The sequence below is a fragment of the Larimichthys crocea genome, chromosome XVI (genome assembly GCF_000972845.2).
Source record: "Larimichthys crocea isolate SSNF chromosome XVI, L_crocea_2.0, whole genome shotgun sequence".
NCBI lineage: Eukaryota > Metazoa > Chordata > Actinopteri > Sciaenidae > Larimichthys > Larimichthys crocea.
In genome coordinates, this window is record NC_040026.1 from 7,684,432 (window position 1) to 7,704,778 (window position 20,347).

The 20,347-nt window shown below is 46.4% G+C and overlaps 1 protein-coding gene across 1 annotated transcript; it reads left to right on the top strand.

Moving 5' to 3' along the window:
• Nucleotides 1–1,111: 1,111 nt before the first annotated feature.
• Nucleotides 1,112–15,474, top strand: LOC104931742 (5'-AMP-activated protein kinase subunit gamma-2-like; the record flags this gene model as incomplete). Its single annotated transcript, XM_027289313.1, has 16 exons — nt 1,112–1,300; nt 1,848–2,035; nt 2,129–2,238; nt 8,419–8,642; nt 11,113–11,164; nt 11,312–11,421; nt 11,651–11,732; nt 11,862–11,920; nt 12,118–12,163; nt 12,249–12,303; nt 13,177–13,303; nt 13,464–13,629; nt 13,719–13,756; nt 13,829–13,975; nt 14,482–14,575; nt 15,062–15,474. Coding segments are annotated over exons 1-16 (1,956 nt in total), but the record flags the coding sequence as incomplete, so codon positions are not given.
• Between the last annotated feature and the right edge of the window lie 4,873 nt (nt 15,475–20,347).

A 20,347-nucleotide genomic window follows, 5' to 3' on the forward strand; every position in this document is an offset into this window, starting at 1 on the left:
CGTTAGACTGGACACTGCTGGTTTCAGAGGTTGTGTTTACGAGGATTCAGGTGTTTGGTTTCAGATGATGGTCCGTAACGCTCCGTCACCTCCTCAATGTTTACCCTCCAAACTTTCCCATGATGCAACAGGAGAAAGGTCTGCAGCTCAGCACCTTCATGTTCGAGACTTTCCGCTACAGTCTGCAGTTTGTCGTCACGGCAACGCTGTTCACACGCTGACAGAAAGATCCAGTAACTCGTCATCAAGTCCACTTTGTTAGGCACACACACAGTCTAATGCAGTCCAACCCAGCAGCTCTGACAGAACATCAGACATCAGAACCTGCCGTGACGCCACACGTTTGTGGTTCTGACGCCATCATGCCAGTTTGATCCCCCTTTGGCCCCTGGCATGCCTCAGCCCTGGCATGCCAGGGGCCAAATCTACTACTGTATTCTGAGTGGACACTGCTGGATCAGACGTTCTGTTCAGCATGCAGTGATGATGAATTATGCTCAAGAAAATGTATTTCTTGTCTATTATATTATTATAGATTATTACACACACACTCATTGGTTGTCCGTCGAATCCAACAGTGACGTCCACATCTGTTTTCCTTTAATGATGAGCTTTTACTTTTGCGTACAGAAAACTGGCCCTCATGCGCCCTCACGTAGATTGCCGCCTGGGTGCCTGGGATCAGTCTATCCACCGCGCCCCTCCACCTTGCCGACCCAGTCTACCACCCTGCTGGGGGGTAGGTTGTGACTCAGGTTTCGGGCATTAAAAATGTGTTCCTGTCTGGTCTCAAATGTTCTCATTGAACAGGAACTAAAATTTGTTTTTTAAACGTCTGAGGAGAGAAACCGACTCTGGATGGACTCACTGAGAATGAAGCAGCCCTGCCGTAAAGCATCCCTCTGCTTTATCGTCAGTTTTCCTCAAAGTGAATCATAAAGTACTGAATGAATATCATGCTTAAACTACAGACTGAGACTCATTTCACCATTGGACTCTTTACAATCAGACCAGCTGCCCCCTGCTGGACGTTAGACAGAATGCAGCTTTAAGATACTCTGAAGATTTGTTTACAAGTTAATATCTCTTCACTTTTTTAAATCAGTTGGACCCGGTTATGTCGAGGACATACATCACGAGGTGTTTAATGACAGGAAATAGAACCTGGTGCAGTTTGTATACTTCATGTTAATAACCTTGGTGTGTTTTTAATGTGTGTGTGTGTGTGTGTGTGCAGGACCTGAGTGTGTTCACGATGTCCTTCCTGGAGGGAGATTCAGGTCCAGACAGCGGCGGGAAGGTAAAACCAAACACTCCATTTTCAATTTCTATTGTGTTGAGGTGACGACATCAGCAGCAGGTGACCTGATGACATCACTCACATGCTGCTGAGTCATCAATCAGCTGATCACTCTGAGACTGAAAAGGGTCTGTGAGCTGTGACGTTATGAAGTGCAGCTCAGTTCTTTGTTAGAGAGATCTGTCCACGGATGACAGAAAATGGACTTTGTGACTTTGGGCTGTACAAATACAATCTGATTTGATTTGATAAACACAAAATGAATATATGCACAGACACTAGGACACCTTTGTCACATACCTGAGGATGTCTGAGGCAAGGTTTGAACCTGTGTGCATGTCGCTGCTTGGTATCTTTCCTCATTGGACACAAAGAACCAGAGAGATAAAGACAGAGAGAGATTCACCTGCCTCAGTCCTCAGTCCAGAAAACTTTGGATGTTGGACTTTCTGGATTTTTGAGTTTTTCATTGTTTGCAAGTAAAACAAGGTCTTCCATGTCCCGTTGCTGTTAATCAGCAGCTGTAATGTATCCCTCTGTACTGCAGGGGGAGGCTGTGTGCCACTCAGCCAGCCCCACCAGGAGCTTCTTCCATCGGGCTCCGTTCAGCCGGCCCTCCAGCCCCCACTCCATTCGAGCCAGGACCTCCAGCTTCAGGATGAGCTCCGCCAAAACCTTCTTCCCCTCCCAGTGTGGACCGCCCCAGCAGGACTCACCACCCAAGGCTCAACGCAGGTACACATACCTGACACTTGGCTACACACTCCAGCAGACTAGTAGAAGAAGATCATGACTGTGTGTGTGTGTGTGTGTGTGTGTGTGTGTCAGGCTGAGTTTCAGTGGGATCTTCAGATCCTCCAGGGATTCAAACCAACAACCCTCCCCCTCCCCCGTCAGCATCAAAATGTTCACCCGCAGCAAGAGAGACAAGGCCAGAGGTACAGTGTGTGTGTGTGTGTGTGTGTGTGTGAGACACGAAACTACTCCACTACAAGTAAATGTCTTGTAATATTCAACAAGTAGTTCTGACCAAGCAATGTGATTGGTCAACTAAACAATCACTTGACACTTGTTTGTCACTTAAAATACTGCAACACCATCACCATGGTAAGATTATAACTGCCAGAGCAACAACCAGTCTGAAACAATAATGTGTTTACATGTGTGGTATTTATTCAGTTTAGTGTTTACATGTGTGGTATTTATTCAGTTCAGTGTTTATATGTGTGGTACATCAGCCTGCCAGATACAGCTCAGGGCTGAAAAAAACAAATATGACTTGCTACAGTAAACAGCGAGGGACACGCACACACACACTGTATTCATGTTGCGGTGAACTTTTCACCCTTTTAGCTTCCTTTTTAGAACACGAGTGAACACAATAAAAACAACATGTTCCCTTTGCTGCCTGCTGGACCACAATTCATTCAGACTGGCATTAAAATAAAGGCTTAGTTTAGGTCACATGGCACTGCAGCTCTGCTTCTGATTGGTCGAAGCACCAAAGACATCATCTGTGAACGAAGGCGTTCATAAAAATATCACAGGATGATGTTTGAATGTGTGTGTGCGCATCTGTGTTTATGCATGTGTGTGTGTGCTGACAGTGTAGCCTGTTGGCAGTTTGTTTAATTCAAAGATTATTGAATTAAAAATCAATTTAGACTCTATTAGAGGGAAGGAATCGGCTTAGCTGTTGCTTTTATTAAAGCACACACACACACACACACACATAGCTCCTCTCTGCTGACCCCTCCCGTAGAAATTTCCGGAAGCTGAACTTGGCATCTCTTCAGTTAGAAATTTTGGCAGCTTTCTCACACACACACACATCAAACACACACACACATACACACACACACACACACACATCAAACACACACACACACACACACACACACACACACACAGAAATAACTGTTGGTGTGTGATGTTCAGCTGCTTCTGCTCTGCAGCCAATCACATGCTAGAAATAGTTCTATAAAAATCATGTGACCACCTTGGGCGACACTTTGTGGCCTTACACACACACACTGAACAAAAGAGTGTGTATAATAAACGAGCTGTACTCTGCATGCTAACATGCTAACATTAGCTACATGGTAAACATTAGCATGTTAGCATTGTCATTGTTAGCATATCTGCGTGTCACATGACAGTCTGGTGAATTACTTCACAGGAAGTTGCTGCATCACGGTTCAGACAAATATCTGAGTCCTCCAGGATATCAGGTGTCCTGAACTGACCTCAGCAGTATCAGGTCTGTGTGTGTGTGTGTGTGTGTGTGTGTGGCCCCTGAGAAGTCAACTACAACTCCCAAGATGCATTTCCAGCCCGTCCTCACCAGAAAAACAATCATATGAACCTGTCTGTGAAGTGAAGTCAAAAACTGCTGCAGTTCATCTTCTCATCCCGACATCACAGAGACTACGTCCAGGTTTTAGACAGTCTGCGGGGACGTCACGGAGACTACGTCCAGGTTTTAGACAGTCTGATATTTGTGTCTACATTTTTTACAGTGTAGACAGGGAGGCGTGTCTAACAGTGAACAGTGACTCTCTGCAGGGCTCAAACACTCAGAGGACTCTGCTGCTGCTGGACAAACACTTCACTGACTTTTCACTGTCAGTTTATCTGCCTGTCTGTCTGACCTGATCGTCCGTCTGTCTGCCTGTCTGTCTGTCTGCTGTCTGGCGACCAAACTGGATGTAGGACAGGTTGGACTGAAGCAGTCTGAGGATGGTCAGAGTTCTGGGTTGGAGGGTCTCAGGTTTGTTTTTGATCTCTGTGAAGAGACTCAGTGTGACTTTTTAAAGACTGAGCAGCCAATCAGGCTCACTGCTGATGACGCCTGTGTGTTATTTTAATTAGTTTAATGAGTTTAATTGGGTTCTTCACAGCTTCAGGACACACTGACATTTCGAGTCCATGTTTTCTGAAGTTTTGTTCATTTGTGTCGTTTCATAAGTTCTCTGTTGTCCCCATGTCTTTGAGTCAAGGACATTTAGTTTCATTGATTCTTACACTGATCTTCATTTCTTTAGTTTAATCGGCTTCCTGTGATTATTTGTAACGTCTGCAGTCTTAACGTTAGCATCAGGAGCTAAAATCAAAGTGTGGCGATGAACTGATGAAGTCATGGCGATGAAGCGTCTGAGCAGTCTGATGCTGAGGAAGTGGAAGGAGAAGGAGAGATGGACGGGGAGGAGGAGGAGTGAACCATATGGAGGAGGAGAGCAGGAGGAGGACGAGGAGGAGAGACAGACAGACAGGAGAGACAGACAGACACACAAACGTATGCTGAGGAGGAAGTCCGAACCCTGTGGACTGACGGAGGAAGACGAAAAGATGGAGGAGAAGAAGACAGAGAGCAGCTGGAAGAAAGAACGCCAGAAGTCTGAGTCCATCATGGAGGAGGAGGACAGGAAAAACAGGAGGAGGACAGAGACAGGAGGAGGTGGAGCAAGGAGAAAGTCTGCATCATGGGCCATGGTGGAGGACAGAGCAGGAGGACAGGTGGACAGGAGGCAGAGGGAGGCAGACAGACGGACGCTGAGGCGGCGCTCAGAACCATGTGGCATCCTGCATGTCCAACTGTTTCCTGTGTCCAACAGGAAGAGGAAGGAGCTGCTGCACAGACGGACAGGACGCAGAATGGAAGAGGGCGGACAGACAGACGGCGAGCAGCGAGACGGGTTCAGACAGATGACCAGAGGGAGGTCTGAACCCACCGGCCCGCTGGACAAAAGTAAGATGTCCACCACGCTTTGACATAGAGGTAGTACTGTCAGTCTAATATGAATACATCACCATAGTAACCACCTAGTAACGCGCCAACAACCATCTGACATCACCACCAACAGCCACTGCAAACATTAGCTGCTACCGAATACACCCTAATAACCACCTACTGTTTCCATAACAACCACATGGAACACGATGACTCAAATAATCTGACACATAGCAACACCAACTACAGAATACACCTTAGTAACCATTAATAAGCAACAACTTAGAGTCGTCACCACAGCTACCACCTGCCAACCATCCACTGATCCCCCTAGCAACGATGCAGAATCACCATAGCAACTAGCTCATACACACTTTGTCATTTGGCAGCAGACCTCGTCCTGTTGTGGAGCTTCGCTCATGTGACTCGGTCTTCATCAGTACATGCAGGTGTTAGGGACTTGAGCAGTTTGAGGTTGACGGCGGGCTTCAGCTCTGCTTCTCGTCACAGAGTGTAAATCTGTGTTGAAAGGACGAGAGCAGGAACAAAGAAAAGGCTGAACAACAATGTAATCCTGTTATCGCTGCACAGGTGGACTACAGTCAGACGGTCAGTGTGCGTCACCACAGCAGCAACACTGAACCTGTAATCACTGTTTGTGTCAGTGGCTGTGTGATGAGTTTAATGTGTCTGTGCTGTAATCACACTTCAGTCTGTACGCTGTGTGCACGAGTTATCTCAAAGTTCACACTCATCGTGACTCTCACATGCAGCTATGAAGGTCACATGACACACCGTGTGACTCCTCGTTGGCCTTGGCGGTGTTTTTCGCAACAACATCTCACTTCCTGTCAGAAATCTTTAAAAGTTTCATGTGACGTCCCCGCAGACTGTCTAAAACCTGGACGTAGTCTCCGTGACGTCCCCGCAGACTGTCTAAAACCTGGAAGTAGTCTCCATGATGACACCCACCTGTCAATTAAAGCGTCCACACTCTTAATTCTGAGTTCTTCTTAATCATATTTGTGGATTTGACTTTTTCACGCTCCACAAATCTACCCTCCTGTCCAGATGCATCATGGGAAATGTAGTTGTGTTGGAGATGCAGTTCAGACTTGCGTGAGACTGGACGGTCCTCACAGAGTATTCATCGTCCCGTGTGTGTGAGATATTCCCCTCTAATCTGTTAAAGTGTCTGTCTGTCCGTGCTCCATCAACACACTGCACAGTGTGTGTGTGTGTCACAGAGGTACACAGTAACCTACATTATCCAGCACACAGTCTGTACTCACTGTTCTCTGCTGTGGCGTTTTTCAAACTTTGTCTGTCTGTAGGTTTTCAGGAAACAGGAAGTAGAGTTCTGTTTACTTCCTGTAGAAATGGTCACGTAGCGAGGGATTATTATTGGATATTGATTGGCATCAGTTTCAACCTCCGAAGCAGCAGTGAGCAGTGTGGCAGGAGAGAAGAAGAGTGTGATGCCGTTAGTGGCACCTGTATTTGTCTTAATGTGTCACGTGACAGCTGCTGTTGATGGTTCGTGGACAGGTGAGTCATTGTGGGCTTACCTCCTGCTGCACAGTACATGCTGCTTGATGGGGATGTGGAGGGTTGGTCACACCTCTGTATCTCTGTCACTGCGTGTCCCTCTCATCCTTTAATGTCACCTTCTGTTACAGCGAGAGGCTACACCTTCACTGACCTGCGTCTGCATGCTCTGACCTGACCTCAGGCTGGGCTGCTGATAGCTTTGTTCTTCTCTGGTGGTGAATCTCTATCCTCCTCTTCACTGTTATCTGTCCCTCTAAAAATAAGACAGCCTGGTTACTAGTGGTGGGCGGATCGATCCAAATATCGATAGTATCGATACCAAGTCGTATCGGTATCGGATCGGATACTAACCTGGTGAGAGCGATTCTTTACTTCCCGACTTTCCAAGCTCCGCTCTTGTTTGCAATGCTGCGGTTTCGGCAAAGAGGAAACAGCCAGGTCGCCGGACTCGCCGCTCCTGTGACCTAGACGTGCAAAGCAAACAAACAAGCAAGTTGCTGGCTCGGGTTCATCAGCACACGCAGTGCGAGATCATAAAGCATTTTCTAAATAACTTTGTCCTAATTCTGTCCTGGGTTTTAACTATTTAATAATAAAAAAGGAAACATCACAAAAAACACTTATTAACTGAGATTTAGCAATTCAATGACGCATTCACCTTATTTATTGGAAAGTATCGGTATCGGCGATACTGGCCCGTATTTACTTACAAATATGCAGTACCGCACACCACCACTGGTTACACCTTCAGAGTGTGTCAGGTCACATCTTAAACTGTCCACGTTCTCGTGCTGTAGCTTCAAATCTACAGCAGTTCCTTTAAGGCCCGTCAGCCCACAGTAACTTGTCCATCAATACACTGAAAACTAACCATGATTTCACGTTATCCTAATCTAGCACTACATAGCCTCAGGCTAACGTTAGCTTGCTCACACAGACAAATGTCTTCTCCTCTGAACGTGAATGATTTAAACAGGGACTCACTCACGGGCTCCTCTTGACCCGCGTCCGTTACCTCACACGTTCATTCTGCCGCCGTCGGGCAGTGAGCTGTCAATCAACTGGTGTGGTGACGCCTGAGGTGTCCAATCAGGTTCCAGAGGGGTGGCCACCCATGTAGCCCCGCCCCTGAGGGCAGGCAGCTGGTTGCTAACGCGTTAGCTTCGACTTCTTTATGTCAGCTGTTGTTTCTGTCGTTTCAGGTGTTTGTGGTCAGAAAAGCAGCGTTACGGAACACGCCGATTCTGTCATCACGTGTTTATTATTCGTATTTCTATTATCAGCCGTCACTGACATCCACCGTCTCCATCATCAGTGTAAAGATAAGATACGTAACTATCCGTAACGTTCCTGTCCTGTGTTTTATCTGGACCGTTAGCTCCGGGCTAGCTTGCCGTTTACACACCGCCTCGGTCAAAGTTAGCGCGTTAGCTCCATCGCTCGCGTTAGCTCCACCTTAGCTTTGTACGTTACATCATTATTGTTGGCTAACGTGACGTCCGTCCTCAGAGAAGAGTTAGCATCATAGATCGCGTTAGCTGAAAGCTAACATCTACACTCACAGTGTTCTGTTAGCGATAACGTTAGCATCATCAGTCAAATCAAATGATGATTGTGTGACGTGACTGTGTCTGCTTCCACGTCTGTGATATGTTTCACCATGAGCCGTGTCGGTGTGGGACCGGATCAGAACACACAGAACAAAACCCAAACAGACGGCCGGCCCGTCAAGGAGAACTTCAAAATGAGACACGCTGCAGAGAGCGTGTTAAATCTGTGATGACTCAGCGTTAAATATGGGACACGAGTTCACTGACTTCTCCATCTTTCCTCCCAGCGTACAGCACCTCCTCCCGGCCTCCTCCCTCACCTCCCCCTCGTCAGGAGGAGGTGAGCAGTTTCCATCTGGAGACGTACCTGACGGAGCCGAGGCGTCCAGAGACCAGGAGGCTGCGCTCCTTCTCCTCCCCTCCTGACCCCGGACAGCGCTCCTCCACCACCTCCACCACCTCCTGCTTCCAGCCGCCTCCTCCTGCTCCGCCTCGTCCTGTCAGGAGGCTGGTGAGTCTAAAATAAATAATAATGTTCCATTAACTGCATATTATTATTTGATGTATTACTTGTTATCGTTACGTATTTCACGCGTTGGTTAAAAATTATTAGCTGAGCTCGTTTATTGTCGCGGTCCCGTTAGCTGGAAGCTAAGATAACACTTACGCTCATATTGTTGTTCACATTAGTGCTATTGCTAAGCTAACGTACAGAAGACAGAGTAATTTTATGAATAAATTAAAAGCCTTTTTAAACATTATGGCGCACGGAGCATTTAATGACGTGTTAGTTAATTAATTTAGTTGTTTGTTCTCCTTCATTTTGGCGGGTTCTGTCCTCGGACAAACACGCAGCTGTCACAGTCTGGACCTCGGCTGTGTTCGGCTCCGATCGGGTGTCTTCGGTCACGCTCGGCGCGGTGATGCTGACCTCGGCTGTGTTCGGCTCCGATCGGGTGTCTTCGGTCACGCTCGGCGCGGTGATGCTGACACATCCAGCAGTCAAGTTTACACAGTTAACGAGAGGGGGGCCGGAAACGGTGTTTTCAAAATAAAGTTACAAAAGAAACAAAACGAGAATGTCGTCTATCAGTGAAATAACGTTTGTTCTAACATTAAAATAACGTTGGTCTAACATTAAAATAACGCTGGTCTATTGTCTATATTGTACTATGAGTACTTTTACCTGACGTCTTTTACGTTTTTCTTTACTACGATCAGTTTGTCAGAACAGGAATGCTTTTGTTGTGACATTAAGTACCGGAAGTGGCGCGCGTTAGCTCCGTTAGCTTGCTCGCTGCGGCGGCTCCGGTGGTCGAGCTGTTCAACCTGAAACCGGAGCGGCGGACAGCGGCGATCTTTACCGACACAAGTCGACGGTTCACCGGCCAGCTCAGGGCAGAGACACAAGATGGAGCCGTGAGGATGTCACAGAGGCGCGGATAAAAACAAACCGAGGTCACGCCAGGAGCGGGAAAAGCGGCGTTTAATGAACGGGCAGGTAGGCGCGAGCGCCGGTTGACGTCACATCCATTCATCTAACGTTCTCATTGCGTTACATGAACGTTCTGCCAGCTCACATAAACATATATCATGTTATATATGTGTCATACATGTCTGACATCTTTCATGGCCTTCACTTCATTAAACCTCACGTGATGTATACCTGAGCTCACCTGGTTATAGATCCATCAAATATGCTTTTAATCTGAAGTCTTAGTCTGTTGGCTGATTTTAATTTGAAAAACACCAAAGAGGATGTGTGTTTTGTCTCCAGCTTCTCCTGCCTGATGATTGGACGATGACAACGTGTGCGTGAGCCAGATGTGTTGAATTTGACGAGCAATCTGATTGGACGAGAGTCGTTAATGAGTGCTGATATAGACAATAACAGAACGGAGACTTACATAATCACTGCAGCCGTTCTATTATTAACGTTACGTTAACGTTAACATTACATTAACGTTACATTAACGTTAACGTTACATTAACATTAACGTTAATTAACATTAACGTTACGTTAACATTATAATAACATATTAACATTACATTAAAGTTACATTAACATTAACGTTACATTAACGTTACATTAACATTATATTAACATATCAACATTACATTAACGTTACATTAACGTTAACGTTACATTAACATTATATTAACATATTAACGTTAACGTTACATTAACGTTATATTAACATATTAACGTTACATTAACGTTAACGTTACATTAACGTTATATTAACATATTAACATTACATTAACGTTACATTAACATTATAATAACGTTACATTAACGTTACATTAACATTATATTAACGTTACATTAACGTTATAATAATGTTACATTAACGTTACATTAACATTATATTAACGTTACATTAACGTTACATTAATATTATATTAACGTTACATTAACATTACATTAACATTATATTAACATTACATTAACGTTACATTAACATTATATTAACATTACATTAACGTTACATTAACGTTACATTAACATTATATTAACATTACATTAACGTTACATTAACGTTACATTAACATTAACATTATATTAACGTTACATTAACATTACATTAACGTTTCATTAACATTATATTAACATTACATTAACGTTACATTAACATTATATTAACATTACATTAACATATTAACATTACATTAACATTATATTAACGTTACATTAACATGATATTAACATTACATTAACATATTAACATTACATTAATGTTACATTAACATTTGACATCTAAGATTGTAACATTACTAACATAGATCATGACTTTAATGTTAGACAAACGTTATTTTAGTGTTAGATGAGTGTTATATTAGCGTTAGAAACCTTCTACAAAGTGATGTCATCAGACTCTGATGTCACTGCTTCATACATGATAAAGTCTCAGAGTCTCAGAGATGAGTGTGTGTGATTCGTGTCCGGCGGACTGACGGTGTTTGTGCTGCGTTGTTGTCAGCAGGTGGAGGTCGCAGACGGCATGTCGGAGCAGCCGGACCCCGATGATGCCGGTAAGAAAACAGCTGCTCAGACAGAAACAGCAGGAGGTGATGCATCTGTTTGGGGACTAGTGAGTGCTGACTCACGCTCAGATAACTGACAATGATGACGATGACGATGATGATGATGATGATGATACCTGTGTTGTGTCTGTGCAGTGTCAGAGGAGTCAGAGAGAGACATCTACATGCGCTTCATGAAGTGTCACAAGTGTTACGACATCATCCCCACCAGCTCCAAACTGGTGGTGTTTGACACCACATTACAGGTGAGACAGACAGACAGGTGAGACAGACAGGCAGGTGAGACAGACAGGCAGGTGAGACAGACAGACAGGTGAGACAGAGAGACAGGTGAGACAGACGTGACGGACTGACCGGGGTGACGATTGTCGGACTGACCGCGGTGACGATTGTCGGACTGACCGCGGTGACGATTGTCGGACTGACCGCGGTGACGATTGGTGTCAATGACTGTAAACTGTTTTTGTGTTTCAGGTGAAGAAAGCGTTCTTTGCTCTGGTGGCAAACGGGGTGAGAGCTGCTCCTCTGTGGGAGAGTAAGAAACAGAGCTTTGTAGGTGAGACTGTTTCCTCTCCATCGTTGTTTGACCTTTGAGCTGGCAGCAGAGCTCGTCTCAGAGCCGGACTGACGCTGAGCTGCGTCACGCCGTGAAACCTCTCTGATGTCATGAATGTCTGTTTTTCAGGAATGTTGACGATCACAGACTTCATCAACATCCTGACCAGATACTATAAATCCCCCATGGTAACACACAGGCACACACACACACACACACACACACACACCGTGTGTTTTAGCTTAGCTTAGCATAAAGACTGAAAACAGAGGGAGACAGCTAGCCTTCCTGGGGTTTTGTACAAATGAAGCAAACATGTTGAAGCTAACTGTTTCCCTCTGTTTCCAGTCTTTATGCTAAGCTAAGCTAACAATCTGTCTGTCAGGTCCAGATCTACGAGCTGGAGGAACATAAAATCGAGACATGGAGAGGTAAACAAACACACACACACACACACACACACACACACACACACGCTCAGGTATCTAACCAGCGTGTTGTTTCATGTGTTGACAGAACTTTACCTGCAGGAGACCTTCAAACCTCTGGTCCACATCTCACCTGACGCCAGGTATGTCTGTATGTGTCTGTGTGTGTCTGTGTGTGTCTGTGTGTGTCTGTGTGTGTCTGTATGTGTCTGTGTGTGCCTGTGTGTGTCTGTGTGTGCCTGTGTGTGTGTCTGTGTATGTCTGTGTTTGTGCCTGTGTGTGTCTGTGTGTGCCTGTGTGTGTCTGTGTATGTCTGTGTTTGTGCCTGTGTGTGTCTGTGTTTGTGCCTGTGTGTGTGTGTCTGTGTGTGTCTGTGTGTGCCTGTGTGTGTGTGTGTCTGTGTATGTCTGTGTGTGTCTGTGTATGTCTGTGTGTGCCTGTGTGTGTGTCTGTGTATGTCTGTGTGTGCCTGTGTGTGTGTCTGTGTGTGCCTGTGTGTGTCTGTGTTTGTGCCTGTGTGTGTCTGTGTGTGTCTGTGTGTGTTTGTGTGTGTCTGTGTGTGTTTGTGTGTGTCTGTGTGTGTGTGTCTGTGTGTGTGTCTGTGTGTGCCTGTGTGTGTGCCTGTGTGTGTTTGTGTGTGTCTGTGTGTGTGCGTGTGTGTGTGTCTGTGTGCCTGTGTGTGTTTGTGTGTGTCTGTGTGTGTGCCTGTGTGTGTGTGTGTATGTCTGTGTGTGTGTCTGTGTGTGTGCCTGTGTGTGTGCCTGTGTGTCTGTGTGTATGTGTGTGTGTGTCTGTGTGTGTCTGTGTGTGTGTATGTGTGTGTATGTCTGTGTGTGTGTGTGTGTGTGTGTGTCTGTGTGTGTATGTCTGTGTGTATGTCTGTGTGTGTGTGTGTGTGTGTCTGTGTGTGTATTTTTAGTTACAGACATCTGGAGTCAGAATCACTTCATAATTTATGATCTACTGAAAATATACCGAGGAGACCTCCATCGTCCTCCCTCTGTCTCCTCCCTCAGTATATTTGAAGCCGTGTACTCGTTGATAAAGAATAAGATCCATCGTCTTCCCGTCATCGACCCGCTCAGCGGGAACGCGCTCTACATCCTGACGCACAAGAGGATCCTCAAGTTCCTGCAGCTGTTCGTGAGTCTATGAGCGGGGCTGCTTCCTGTAGTGAATGCAGTCCTTTGTTTAATGGACCTGGTAATGTGTGCCCCCTGGTGGACAGACAGCTGATTACAGCACTGTGTGTGGTGTGTGTGTGTGTGTGTGTGTGTGTGTGTGTGTGTGTGTGTGTGTGTAGGTGTGTGAGATGCCCATGCCGGCCTTCATGAAGCAGACTCTGGAGGAGCTCGCTGTGGGAACGTACGCCAACATCGCCTACATCCACCCCGACACGCCGCTCATCACCGCGCTGTCCGTCTTCACGCACCGCCGCGTCTCCGCCCTGCCCGTCGTCGACCACAACGGTAACCGCCAGCAACGGCGTCATCATTACAATATGACACGATGTCATGCGTGATGTGTGAGCACGTTGTCTTCCCGCGTGTGTCCGCAGGTCAAGTGGTGGACATCTACTCCAAGTTTGACGTCATTGTGAGTAAATGTGCCGCGTCATGTTTGGTTGTGTTGACACTGTGAGTCAGTCTGAGCGCTGTGTGTGTGCAGAACCTGGCAGCAGAGAAGACGTACAACAACCTGGACATGACCGTCACTCAGGCGCTCAGACACAGATCACAGTACTTTGAAGGAGTCATGAAGTGCAACAAACTGGAAACACTGGAGACCATCGTGGACCGCATCGTGAAGGCCGAGGTAACACGACCCAGCAGCAGAACCAGAACCAGAACCTGCAGCAGCTAATATCACTGACTAGTCCAGCAGCAGTCAGCCCAGAACCAGAACCAGACCCAGCAGCAGCTGATATCACTGCCTAGTCCAGCAGCAGTCAGCCCAGCTCGGCGTCTGTCTTTCAGCCTTTTATTTCACCAAGCTCTCACCAACCACTAAAAGTCAGTCCCACATTTACTCTTGTCCGGCGGCTTCTTGCTCGCTCACTCTCTCCTTTTCTCTTCTTAGCTTCCTCCGTCAGCGTCCTCTTCACTCTCTGCTCCTCTGCCATTATAGAGGCTGCTGAGCCTGAAAACCTTAAGAAACAGAGCTAACAGCAGCTAACAGACTGAGCTAACAGTTACATAGTGTGAGAACAGACGTACAAATGACAGAGACACCGTTCACCTGATCACAGGTCAGAGTGGGTCAACAGGAGGTCACAGACTGTGTGTGTGTGTGTGTGTGTGTGTGTGTGTGTGTGTGTGCAGGTTCACAGGCTGGTTGTCGTTGATGAGGAGTCTCGTATCGTCGGTATCGTCTCTCTGTCAGACATCCTGCAGGCGTTGGTCCTGACCCCTGCAGGTACGCTGCTGTAGACTCACTGTGGTCATGTGACGTCCTTCATCTCCTGTTTTCACGGACACGTAATGAATCGTCAGCGCAGGGAGCTTTAGTTCACTTCAGACTGTTTGTTTTGGAACGTTCTGTCAACGCTACAGAAACACGCTAACTGTTCAGTATGATAAGGTTGTCTGAGTGTTAGTTATTGGTTTGATTAATGTTTGTGTATTGATTAGTGACGGTAGATGATTTATGTAGATTTATTATCACTTTATAATCTCATGTCTGTCTGTCTGCCTGTCTGTCTGTCTGTCTGTCTGCCTGCCTGTCTGCCTGCCTGTCTGTCTGTCTGCCTGCCTGTCTGTCTGCCTGCCTGTCTGTCTGTCTACCTGCCTGTCTGCCTGCCTGTCTGTCTGTCTGCCTGCCTGTCTGCCTGCCTGTCTGTCTGTCTGCCTGTCTGTCTGTCTGTCTGCCTGCCTGCCTGCCTGCCTGTCTGTCTGTCTGCAGGTCTAGGGAGGAAGGAGTCTCTCCCATCTCAGCCGACAGTTTTAGACTCAACAGAAGAGACAGTATGTAAACCTGGACTGGACCAGGACCAGGACTGCAGAGATACTGACACTGCTGAGACCTGCCAGCAGGGTGAGACAGAGACAGAGAGAGGGACAGAGGGTGAGACAGAGACAGTGGGTGAGACAGAGAGGGGGACAGAGGGTGAGACAGAGACAGTGGATAAGACAGAGGGTGAGACAGAGGTTGAGATGGAGAATAAGACAGAGGGTGAGACAGAGGTTGAGATGGAGAATAAGACAGAGGGTGAGACAGGGACACAGGGTGAGACAGTGGGTGAGACAGAGACGGTCGGTGAGACAGAGAGAAAGACAGAGGGTGAGACAGAGACACAGGGTGAGACAGTGGGTGAGACAGAGGGTGAGACAGAGACAGTCGGTGAGACAGAGATAGAGGGTGAGACAGAGACAGAGGGTGAGACAGAGACACAGGGTGAGACAGTGGGTGAGACAGAGACAGAGGGTGAGACACAGGGGGAGACAGAGGGTGAGACAGTGGGTGAGACAGAGACAGAGGGTGAGACACAGGGTGAGACAGAGGGTGAGACAGTGGGTGAGACAGAGACAGAGGGTGAGACAGAGACAGAGGGTGAGACAGATGGAGGAGAGGAAGAGGAGGGGGGAGGAGTCGAGGAGGGGACAGGAGAAGGAGGGGAGGAAGGGGAGGCAGTGTGACATCATCGCCGCGCTCCAGACGAGACGCTCACCACAGAAGAAGAAGAGGCACAGGAAGGGGCGGGGTCAAGAAAGAGTGCTGACACGTGATTGGACAGGTGCTCTGGGGGTGGGCGGGGCAGGTTTGTGATTGACATTTGCTGAAGCCAATCAGGGATGTTTGTTGGTGTGACCTCTCGCCAACACGTCGTATAAAGACAATAAACATTTAAATTAATTAACAACACTGGATCCTACGTTTCCCATAATGCAACTGGATGGAGTCTTTCATGAGATGACATCTGTGACGAGGCGCAGTACTCGTCGTCTGAAGTACTTCTGGTTTGTGGTGGAGTCCGCCAGTCCCAGGAACCGCTGAGGCACGTACAACAGATCAGCTGTTCCCGCTAACGCTAACACAACATTTCTGAGTTAGCTTTGTCAACAGGCTAGCATCAGGCTAACGTCAGTGCTAGCTCCCCCACAGGCTAACGTCAGGCTAACGTCAGTGTTAGCTCCCCCACAGGCTAGCATCAGGCTAACGTCAGTGTTAGCTCCCCCACAGGCTAACATCAGGCTAACGTCAGTGTTAGCTCCCCCACAGGCTAACGTCAGGTTAATGTCAGTGTTAGCTCCCCCACAGGCTAACGTCAGTGTTAGCTCCCCCACAAGCTAACGTCAGTGTTAGCTCCCCCACAGGCTAACATCAGGCTAACGTCAGTGTTAGCTCCCCCACAGGCTAAGCTCAGGCTAACGTCAGTGTTAGCTCCCCCACAGGCTAACGTCAGTGTTAGCTCCCCCACAGGCTAACGTCAGTGTTAGCTCCCCCACAGGCTAACGTCAGGCTAACGTCAGTGTTAGCTCCCCCACAGGCTAACGTCAGTGTTAGCTCCCCCACAGGCTAACGTCAGGCTAACTCACTTTTCATTGAACGACCTGCAGCGATTATTTGACCCCTTCTGTGATGTCACAAAGGTGGGCGGGTCCATCATGACGTCACGGTGCCTTGATTGGTGAAGAGAGTGAAGTGACATGAATAGAACATTACCGTAATGGACTGATATATAACATTAACACTGCGTACGTACAGACTGAGTCATACAAAAATAGATTTTACTGTTAAATTAAAGTATTTATAGTTTTTAGATTCACACAGGTTTTATCAACAGAGACTGTAGGGGGCCCTCTACCTGCAGGACTACATTAACAACCTGTGGGTGTGTTGAGGTGTGTGAACCGTGTGAGCTTTATGTCAGGCTGTTTCTAGAAATGTACACATACTGTATCTGTTGCTGTTCAATCAATAAAATCTTTTTCAAAATGTTTCTTAGTCGACTTGTCGTGTTAACTTCACAGCAGATGATGAAGATTGTTTTTGAATGATGTGAATATACAATCACAGTCAGGAGTTTGTTCTGGTGTTTTTGGTGCAGAACAAACATGAAGTCAAAATATAAGAATGAGCCGACATGTAGACGACCTGAAGACGACTTATAGACGACCTGAAGATGACCTGAAGACGACTTATAGACGACCTGAAGATGACCTGAAGTCCACCCCATAGACGACCTAAAGTCGACCTATAGACGACCTGAAGATGACCTATAGATGACCTGAAGTCCACCTATAGACGACCTATAAACGACCTGAAGTCCACCTATAGACGACCTATAAACAACCTGAAGTCCACCTATAGACAACCTGAAGATGATCTATAGCCGACATGTAGACGACCTATAGATGACCAGTAGACGACCTATAGATGACCTGAAGATGACTTATAGACGACCTGAAGATGACCTGAAGTCGACCCCATAGACGACCTAAAGTCGACCTATAGACGACCTGAAGATGACCTATAGATGACCTGAAGTCCACCTAAAGATGACCTGAAGTCCACCTATAGACGACCTGAAGACGACTTATAGCCGACCTGAAGTCCACCTAAAGATGACCTGAAGTCCACCTATAGATGACCTGAAGACGACTTATAGCCGACCTGAAGACGACTTTTAGATGACCTGTAGTAGACCTGTACACACCCTGGACTCTGCGTTGTGATTTGATGTTGTTGTAGTTGTCGTGGAGTGTTGTGCTGAGGGAAGGAGGCACCAGACGCAGGATTCAGGATTTGTGGCCGAGAGCTTGACTTTACTTCACAGTAACACCGGGCTTCATGATACCTTCAAAAACATGGTATAAACATTAATGTAACATGTAGGTCTGGGTGGGTGGACGGTGGGAGTCAGTGTGAGGGGGTCCCGGGACCAGCAGCAGACAGGAAGTTCTGGTCCTGATGGAGCCAGCCTCACAGTAGAGTCTTGGTGGAGTCATGATGGAGTCCTGGTGGTACTGGAATCTTGGTCAAGTGGTGGTGGTGGAGTCATGATGGAGTCGTGGTGGTGGAGTGGTGGTCCTGAACCTCATGTCACATGATCACCAGGTCTGTCTCTATGTATGTCTCTGGGTACAGTTCCAAACCACCTTTCCTAAACACCTTTCCTAACCACCTTTCCTAAACACCTTTCCTAACCACCTTTCCTAAACACCTTTCTTAAACACCTTTCCTAAACACCTTTCCTAATCACCTTTCCTAAACACCTTTCTTAACCACCTTTCCTAACACCTTTCTTAACCACCTTTCCTAAACACCTTTCCTAACACCTTTCCTAACCACCTTTCCTAACACCTTTCTTAACCACCGTTCCTAACCACCTTTCCTAACCACCTTTCCTAACCATCTTTCTTAAACACCTTTCCTAAACACCTTTCCTAACCACCTTTCCGTTTTTTCTTTTTTCTCCCTTTTTCTTTTTTTTTTTCTCCTTGTTTCTTTTCCTTTTTTTTTTTGTTTTTCTCCTTTTTCTTTTCCTTTTCTTTTTTTTTTTCCTTCTTCTTTTTTCTATTTTTCTCCTTTTTGTCTTTTCCTCTTTTTTTTTTTTTACCTTAGTGTTGTTGTTTCAGTGTTATTGTTGTTGTTGGTTATCCTTAGGTTGTTGTTATGTGGTTGTGTCATTGTTAGTGTTTAGTCATCATGGTTGTTGTATATTCTGTTGTTGTTGTTGCTTATTGTTTCGTTTATCATTGTTGTTGTTGATCATTTAGTTGTGTTCTCATTGCCTTGTTGTTAGGTACATTGTGTTATCATTATTGGTGTATTAATTGCGGTTGGTTGTAACTTCCTCACTGTGGCGTTCGTCTTATTTATGAATCCGAAGTGTGCCGTGCAGTGAGTGTAAGTTGAACGGCTAACAGGTGGGAACATGTCGGCCCTCCGTTGCGGCTGCTTGCTCAGCCGTTTACCACCGCGCTCGGTCCGGTTGTGTTTCACTTCTACTTCACAGCTGCGAGGAAATCGTGCCGTTGAAGGCTGTCCCGGCGCGGAGGCGGCGGCGGGTAACAAACACACAACGGTAGGAGCTTGGCAGCTCGCTGTGTGCGCCTGTCAGGTGGTGCGGTAATGGCTGGCGGATTGCATCAACACGTTGAAAATCAGTTAAGTAGGTCCACAATCAGGGACGAACAAGAGGGTCAGAGGCAGCACAGCCCATGAAGAGGGCAAAGTCTGAGGAGAAACGGGACCCCTTTAAACAATAAGAGGCAGTTTAAAGTTCAATTTGTAACGAATAAAAATCTGAGTACGTTAAAAACACAGAGTAAAGCCCACTGTGGTAAACCATACTACGCTGTACGCGAGTATTTGTTTGTTTGTATCTAGTGTGAAGAGCAGTCCGTATTCTCCGACTCCTTATCACACCACACACCTCTTCAAGGAAAGGTGTTAGGAAAGGTGGTTAGGAAAGGTGATTAGAAAGGTGGTTAGGAAAGGTGTTTGGAAAAGGTGTTTGAAGAAAGGTGGTTAGGAAAGGTGTTTAAGAAGGTGTTTAGGAAAAAGGTGTTTTTAAGAAAGGTGGTTTAGGAAAGTGGTTTAGGAAAGGTGATTAGGAAAGGTGTTTTAGGAAAGGTGGTTAGGAAAGGTGTTTAGGAAAAGGTGGTTTAAGAAAGGTGGTTAGGAAAGGTGATTAGGAAAGGGTGGTTTAGGAAAGGTGTTTAAGAAAGGTGTTTAGGGAAAGGTGTTTAAGAAGGTGTTTAGGAAAAGGTGTGTAAGAAAAGGTGGTTAGGAAAGGTGAATTAGGAAAGGTGGTGAGGAAGGTGGTTAAGAAAGGGGGGTTGAGGAAAGGTGTTAGGAAAGGTGTTTGAAGAAAGGTGGTTAGGAAAGGTGTGTAAGAAGGTGTTTGGGAAAGGTGGTTAGGAAGTGTTTAGGAAAGGTGATTAGGAAAGGTGTTTAGGAAAGGTGTGTTTAGGAAAGGTGTTTTAGAGAAGGTGTTTAGGAAAGGGGGATACGAAAGGTGATTAGGAAAGGTTGTTTAGAAAGGTGTTTAGGAGGTGGTTGAGGAAAGGTGATTAGGAAAGGTGTTTAGGAACAGTGGTTAGGAAAAGGTGATAGGAAGGGGGTAGAAGTGGTTAGGAAAGGTGTTTAGAGGAAAGGTGTGTTAGAAAGGTGGTGTAGGAAAGGTGGTTTAAGGAAAGGTGTTTAGGAAAAGGTGTTTAGAAAGGTGTTTAGGAAAAGTGG